This window comes from Crocuta crocuta, unplaced genomic scaffold, assembly GCF_008692635.1.
Source record: "Crocuta crocuta isolate KB4526 unplaced genomic scaffold, BGI_CrCroc_1.0 scaffold526, whole genome shotgun sequence".
In the NCBI taxonomy this organism is placed as follows: domain Eukaryota; kingdom Metazoa; phylum Chordata; class Mammalia; order Carnivora; family Hyaenidae; genus Crocuta; species Crocuta crocuta.
In genome coordinates, this window is record NW_027528811.1 from 210865 (window position 1) to 218884 (window position 8020).

Consider the following 8020-nt stretch of genomic DNA (forward strand, 5'->3'; position numbering starts at 1 on the left):
CACCGCTGGCATGGGCGAGGAGGAGCCCATGCTGGGGGGCCTGGGCGAGGAGGACGAGGAGTCGGGGGCGGCCGAGGGCCTGGGCGAGGAGGCCGAGGCCGAGGACGCGGGCGCGGTCAAGGGCGCAGGCGGGGACGCCAAGGCGGCGGGGGTCCCGGGTCCGGCCCGGCAGCACGATGGGCGGCGGCGCATCCAGCGCGAAGGCCTGATGCGCGTGTATGTGGCTCAGCTGGTGGCGCGGGCCGCCTTCGAGGTGGCCTTCCTGGTGGGCCAGTACCTGCTGTACGGCTTCGAGGTGCGGCCTTTCTTCGCGTGCAGCCGCCAGCCCTGCCCGCACGTGGTCGACTGCTTCGTGTCGCGGCCCACGGAGAAGACCATCTTCCTGCTGGTCATGTACGTGGTCAGCTGCCTCTGCCTGCTGCTCAACCTCTGCGAGATGGCGCACCTGGGTCTAGGCAGCGCGCAGGNNNNTTTGGAGCTGCAGGCGCTGCGGGACGGGCACGCGTTGGAGGACCGCGACAGCCCGCCCTGCCCCGGCCTCCCTGCTGCCGCCAGGGGGCCCCAGCGGGCCGGCGCCCCTGCCTCTGGGTCGGGCAGTGCCACCTCTGGGGGCACGGGCGGGGGCCAGGGCAGGCCCGGCGCCAAGCCCAGGGCGGGCTCAGAGAAGGGCAGTGCCAGCAGCAGGGAGGGGAAGACCACCGTGTGGATCTGACTGCCCGCCCCTGAGGTTGCCTGAGCCCCTCCAGGCCATGGCTGGGGTGGGGGGCTCTCGGGGAAGGCCAGGGGCTGGATGCGCAGAGCTCAGGGCGCGGAACACCACCTGCCGTCTAGGGGGGACCTGCGAAGGGTCCCCAGCTCTGGTCCCTAAACCCGGAAGGGTTTATGGGACTGTGGCTGCGGGCGAGGGGGACAATGTTCCTCCCACCCCCAGAGCCAGTCTGAGCCTCACCTGTGGGAGTGCTTGGCCCTGTCCTCTGAGCCTCCCTTGGACCCCTGGCTGCCTCAGGACAAGGGATCCAGCGCGGGTGTGTGTTGGGGGGAGGGGGCTTCACTTTCTCCTCTGCCTGGTCCCGTGCAGCAGCCCATGTGTGTCACTGGGTGGTGGGGGGTATGCCTGGCCTGCTGAACTGGGGGCACGGCGCTCCTCCACACTGCCTGCAGCAGCAAATGGGGATCCTTCCCAAGCACCCCCACCCCCAAACCACTTCTTGTCCTGCAGAGCTGAGAGCACTCCTAGGTCCTTCTGGTACAGAAGGGGAAACCGAGGTGGGAACAGGCCGCAGAACGGGAACTGCCTCATCCTCCTCTGGGAGAGCAGGGCCCGGCCCTTCTGTGCTGAGCTTCCCCAGCCACATCCCTCCCCTCCCTTATTCAGACAGAACCTCCAGAGCAAACAAAATAAAACTGACTTTTGTTTACAACCGCGTGTGTGGGTGCACATGGGGCATGCGCACACATAGTTTGTGTGTGCGCACATGTATGTATACCCCGGCGCGCACTCGTGTGAGTGTGCATGGGTGTGATATGTGCACATGTGTATGTGGTGTGTGCATGCGCACGTATGAGTGTGCACATGTATGTGTGTGTATGTCTGCCACGGCTCTCCTGGGACACGCAGCTCAGCTTCAGGCTGGCTGGGAGAAGCAAGGCTCAGGACAGTGGGTGCCTTTCAGTGCCAGGCAGCGGGCGGGGGGGGGGGGGGGGCGGGGCTCAGCCCCACGCACAGATTCTGAGAACAAAGAACACGTCCTGGTGTCCACACTCAGGGTCTAAGGTTGGCCTGCAGTCACAGGCCAAAAAGGCAGAGGACAGTGGACGGCATTATCTGGATGCTGGTCACAGCCTGCAGAATGAGGGGCAGAGGTGGGCACACAGGTGGGGAGCCCCATCGCTCTTGACCCAGCTGTCCCCAGTCCCCCTCAGGCCCAGAGCACCCCTCCTGGCCTGCAAACCCTCTTTGGTGTACCCACACCAAACCCCGGTCCCAATGCGTGCCTGCCTCTGATGCCAAGTGCATGCTGGGTCCCCGGGGGGAGCCCCACCCCAGGGAGTCCTGTAGAGCTATGCCAATCCAGATTCAGAGTGGACACCTTGCCTCTCTAAAGGGGAAGGCTCAGGGGCCCGCCAGTGTTGTCCTGAGGGAGGCCAGGTCTCTGTGTGTGGCCTGGGCCTCCTCACAGCATGGTGGCTCAAGAGGACCTGGCAAAGGCCAAGGACTCTTATCAGCAGCCCCCCAAGTCACACCATTGCCACTGCAGCCAAAGGCCTGTGGGATCCAGGAGCGACCAGGATCCTTCCTGGCAGGCATTTAAGAGGTACATATGGGATGGGAACACACGGGCCCTGCAAGCCTTAGTCAGCTGCCCCTCATGGATGAAGCCTCCCCCCCACAATGCCAGGGACTGCTCTTGGGAATCTGCAGTCATTGATCCTTAAACCACAACCCTACCATCCTTCTATAAATCCCCTCAAAGGTGTAGCCTGTGCGATTTCCCTATTTCAGTCCCCTTTCCCCCCCACTCTCAATTGGTCTAGATACAATGTGAGGCAGTTTGGGTTACCAGGAGGAGGACTCTCCCCTAGGGCTGCTGGGGAAACTGGTTTGCTGTGGGTCAGGCTGGGTGTCTGTACCCAGTGGTTCCTGCCAACACCAGCCTAGATGTCACAGTGAAGGTGTGTTTTTAGATGAGATTAACACTGACAATGAACACACTTTGATAAGGCAGACTGGCATCCCTATCGTGGGTGGGCCTCATCCAATCAAGGGATGGCCTTAAGAGCAAAGACGGGTTCCTGAAGAAGCCATTCTACATCCAGACTGCTGCTGCTGGTAATATTTCTGTCAGCCTGACTGGGCCCTGGGATTCCCAGAGTAAACACAATTCTGGGGTGTCTTTAAGGTGATTCTGCATGATATTCACACTGAATCTTTAGACGGAGTCAAGCCCCTCCCTTCCCAATCCCCATGTGGGTGGGCCTGACTCAAATCAGGTGAAGGGCTGAGGAGAACAAGGAAGTGGAGAGAAAGGGAACTCCTTTCGCCTGAGTGTTTGGGCTGGGACCTTGCTTCCCACCTGCAGACGCACTCAGGCTGGGCCGACAACCCAGTTCCCAGGCTTCCAGCCTACCCTGCAGATTTCAGACCTGCTGGCCCTCTCTCTATGTATGTCCTATCGGTTCTGTTTTCCTGGAGAATCCCATACACATCCTGTCAGCCAGAGAGTGTTAACAGTGCACCCTGTCACCCCGTCTCAAGATTTGGGGGCCCTTCAGTCTTGTGAACTTTCCACGGCCATGGTGTTGGTTCTGTTGTCACAGCCTCCCCACTGCTGCCATGCCTCGCTGATGTCTCGCCCTCCCCACCTAAGTCGCTGGCCATCCCAGGTCCCAAGCAAACCTGTGCATCACCCGGGGTCCTACCTCTGACACCCTGTCATTGCAGACACTGCCTCGATCCCATGCCAGAACCAATACTCTGAAGGACGAGGCATGTAAGTTGCTCAGGACTGGGAACTCCCAGAGGCAGAGATGGAGCCCAGCACTAAGCCTGGCGCTTCATGCTCACTGTGCTACTTGAAGAAACCTCTCCCAGTGCCTGACTTGGTTTCCCCACACACCTGGGATGGCATGAGGATGAAGGTCTGAACCCAGGGCACAGAGCCCAGGCCTCCTTGCCTCGCCTTACTGTGTGGTGGGAGGGGGGTCCCTGGGCTGGGCTGGGGGGTGGCCAGGACAGGAGCAGACGGGATGGCCTTCTTGTCTCGCTGTCATCCGTTTCCACGGCCAGAGCCAACTCGCCGGCTGCTCAGGGAGAGCGGAGGGCCATGGGGGGCGGGGGGTGCTGCTTACGTGCTCCCAGAATGGAGGCAGTTTCCTCCCCGCCTTTGGGAAGGGAGGAGACCATGAGGGGAGAATAACAGGAAGCCGTCCCTGGCCCAGCGGCCACTGGGAAGTAGGGTCTAGTACCCCCACGCCTGCCGGGCTCCCAGCTCTCCACCCCTCCAGGGCTCATGGCCTCACAAAGCAGGCAATGGCACATGGACCCAGGCCCACCAGTGGGGTTCCCTGGGAGTCTCTGTGGTCAGGCAGACCCCAGCCACCCCCCTCCCCCAACGTGGAGCTGCAGGCACGAGGCAGGAGGCACCTGAGAACGGACAGCCCATGCATAAGGATCCCCACTGCCGGGCTGGTCAGGCTGGCCCAGAGATCTGGGAGGGCTTCCCGGAGTAGGGGGCTTGGGGCAGTGCTGGCTGGCAGGTGCAGGCAGCTGCCAGCTGCACGTGGTCCTGGGCACTTCAGTGTGGCTCTTGAGAGAAGCTGAAGGTTTCATTCAGCTTGGTCTGAGTTGCTGAGCCCTTGACCAGCTGGGTGTGGGTGGCGGTTGTGCTGGACAGCGCCAAGCAGGCTGCCCCAGGAAGGTCGAGGGAGGTTCCAGGTGGCGCAGGGGCAGCAGTGCTGCTGGGAAGCAGACTCCTCTGCTGGCCAAGGGACCGGCTGACGTGAGGCTGGAGGAACGTGCCCCCCACCCCATGTCATCCTGGCCCCTTCCTCCCCGCCCTCCCCAGCCTGGCAGGGATGTGTGGGGTCACCTGTGGAATGCCAGGCCAGGCAGAGGAAGACCTTCTCCACAAAGGGCAAGCAGCCACAGGCCAGTGGTCAGGAGAGCCGCATACCAGGCTTGGCACGTCACAGCCAGGATGCTAGCCAGGAGGGGGACCAAGGGCCCAGGAGGGCTCAGGGGCCATCCATATCCCTCACCATGCTGCCAGCATGTCCTTGGGCAGGGCTGGGCAGGGGAAGGGGAAGCTGGGCAAGCAGGGGGGCTGAGGAGCCTAAAGCTCAGGGACGGGTGGACACCTGGCATTGGCGCTCTGAACGTGTGCTGATGGGCCCTTCACGTTGAGATCGTCCATGTTATCTGTGCCCTGGGGATGCAGCAGAGAGCCACACGCTCAGACCAGATAAATCAGTAGAGCGTCCAGTGCCTCAGGGGAGGCCAGGGCAAAGGGGCCAGTGCTAAGTAAGACCTTGGGTGGAAGGCTGTGGGGTCACTGACCGTGGGGCTGCAGCCCTTTACAGGGGTTGCCCTTTGGGGTTCACAGTTGTCCTCAAGTGGTCCTCTCAGCATCCAGTCCTGAGAAGACCACCTGGTTAATACAGGGGGTGGGCTGGTGTCACACAGCCGCCCTACCCCCTGGATGCAGGTGTTGGAGGGGAGGTGTCAGACACAGAGCTCCAGGGCCCCGGGCAGGTGTGCAAATCATGCTTGTGCAAACACATTTGTGTTTCAGGAACAGGATGCTCAAGGCAGAGTGCCCGGCGGGCTGAGGGTCTGGAATTTGGGGGAAAGGCTTTGTGTGTGGACACGGACTTGGAGCTGCAGCTTGCAGGTGGCATGGGAAGTCGTGCAGCTGGGGGAGGTTGGTGAGGCAGTGGGGGCATGCGGGGTCCCAGAGCCTCACACTGGGGGCTGGCTTGGCATTCCCTCCAGCCCCGTTTGCACGCAGCATTGGGACTGGGGTTCAGACAGCTGGACCAGGGCAGGAGGGGCAGTGGGCAGTGGAGCCCAGGCCACACAAATCCGGAGTGGGGGTAGAAAGCCAGCCTTCATCCCCCACCTTGGCTGGGGCTCCGGGGAGTGCGTGAGGGAGTAAGAGGCAGTACTTATGCAGCACAGTTTCTCAGTTTTCCCCAAAGGGGAGCAAAAACAGGACAACAGCTGATGGGGGAAGCAGGGCTTAAAAGCTATGCCCCCCATATACCAACATGCGAAGCTCTAGCCCCCGTGTGACTATGTCTGGAGATGGGCCCTCTGGAGGTAATTAGGGTTCCCTGAGCCCTGGCCCCGCAGGGCTGGTGTCTTATTGGAAGAGACACCAAAGATGACAGGGCACCATATGCATGCCACGGAGAGAGGCCTCACCAGACACTGACTGGCCCTGTTCTTGGACCTCCAGCCTCCAGAGCTTAGAGAAACAGGTGTGTGCTGTGTAAGCCACCCGGTATGTGGCATCTGTTGCACAGCTGATTCACACACCTGTGAAAACAGTATGGAGGTCCCTCAAAAAGTTAGACACAGAATTACCATATGAACCAGCAATTGCCCTGGGGTATATGCCTGTGATAGTGTGAGGTATAGTAAGAAATATGGACTCTGCCCTTGTCACTGTTCCTGGCACAGAGCTCCTAACACCCTCGGGTTTCCCAACTGAGGAGGGCAATGAAGGTGTCAAGGTGTTCATAACAAGCCCGAGTCCATGTTGTTGCGGGGACTGTGGGAAGCCCCTAAGGATGGGGGCTGGTGGCCGAGGGACCCAGCTGTGGGACCAGAGGGTTGGAGGCTTCAGGGGCGCCTGGGTGCCTCCGTCAGTTAAGCAGCTGACTTCAGCGCTTAACTGCGAGGTCATGATCTCGCAGTTCGTGGGTTGGAGCCCCGTGTTGGGCTCTGAGCTGTCAGCACAGAGCCTGGAGCCTGCTTCAGATTCTGTGTCTCCTCCTTTCCTTGCCCTTCCCCTGCTCATGCTCTGTCTCTCAAAAATAAAACATTTAAAAAAATCAAAACAAAACAAAACAAAACAAAAAAACCCTCAGAGGGTTGGAGGCTTCAGTCCCACCCCCTGACCTCTGGGGAGGGGAGAGGGAATCAATCACCAATGGGCAATGGGTTAATCAATCAGGTTTGTATAATGAAGCCCCCATGAAAACCCAGAAGGTCTCAGGGTGGACGGGGATGCTTCCAGGCTGGTGAGCACGTGGAGATGTGGGGAGAATGACGTGCCCAGAGAGGCATGGAAGCTTCCCGCCCCTTCCCCATCACCTCACCCTGGGCGTCTCTTCCTTCGGGCTGTCCTGAGTCATATCCTTTTATAATAAACCACTAATCTAGCAAGTGAAACATTTCCCTAAGTTCTGTGAGCCGCTCCAGCACATTCATCAAACCCGATGAGGGCCTGTGGCAACCTCTGATCTCCTGCCTGTGGGTCACAGCATAGGTGACATCTGGCCTTGGGGTTGGCATCTGAAGTAGGGGTGCTCTTGTGGGGCTGAACCTGTGGAGTCTGATGCTGACTCTCTGTGGACAGGGTCAGAGCAGAGAACCCCCTTCAGCAGGTGTGGCAGACTTCCCCTCAAGCACAGGGGGCGATCCTACATGTCAGAGGGCAGAGTGCGAGCAGAGGACACACAGGAGTGTGGTTGTGCATACAACACCCAAAGGAACTCAAAGCAGGGTTTGAGTGCACATCTCCAAGAGATGTGCACACATGTAGCAGCAATATCCACAACGCATAAGGGGTGGAAGCAACACAGACGTCCACAACCTGTCATACACCCGTACAAAAGAATCTTACCCATCCTTCAAGAGGAAGATCAGACCCCTGCTCCCTCAAAGACAAACCTGGAGGACGCTCTACAGCGCCAGCCAGTCACAGAACAACACACATTGCGGGATTCTATTCATGAGAGTCAGGTTCCCGGAGACAGAGGTGAATGGGGGCCCCAGGGGCTGGGTGCCAGATGATTAGTGGTATCAGTGGTCGGCAAGATGGTTAAGTTCTGGATAGAAGGAGGGTGCCGGCTGTATACAATGCGCAAGCGCTGGCTGGGGCTGAACTGGGCGCTTGAGACGCTAGCGATGGAGACCTTCATTTTATGCGCACACCACCATAGTAAAGCAAGAGGAAACCTCTTGGAGATCAGCAGCAGGGCAGGTGCTTACAGTGGAGGTGCCGGGCCAGGAGCAGTCGCGGGCGGGCCGAGAGGCTGACGGACAGCGCCATACCCCGCCCCTCAGGCACAAGCCCCACCTCACAGCTCCGTCCCCGCCCTTCTCTCACACAGCACGCCCTGCAAGTTCAGTCTCTGCCCCTCCCCGGTACAAGTCAAGCCCAGCACCCTCCGTCCCCGCCCATCTAGCAGCTCCGTCCAGAGTGCAGGACCCCCCTTCTCCGCACAAGTCCCACCCTGCAGGCCTCGTCACCGCGCACGCTCCGCCCCCTCGCGCAGCCTCGCCCGCCCGCAG

The 8020-nt window shown here is 60.3% G+C and overlaps 1 protein-coding gene across 2 annotated transcripts in view; it reads left to right on the top strand.

The window, feature by feature from the left end:
- Positions 1 to 1421, top strand: part of GJC2 (gap junction protein gamma 2) — an 8185-nt gene extending 6764 nt beyond the window's left edge. For both annotated transcript variants that reach the window (XM_077755862.1, XM_077755863.1), the window contains exon 2: positions 1 to 1421. This exon is cut by the window's left edge and continues 419 nt beyond it. In XM_077755862.1, the coding sequence (XP_077611988.1) occupies positions 1 to 712 (712 nt within the window). In that variant the 3' untranslated portion in view covers positions 713 to 1421.
- Positions 1422 to 8020: the final 6599 nt, after the last annotated feature.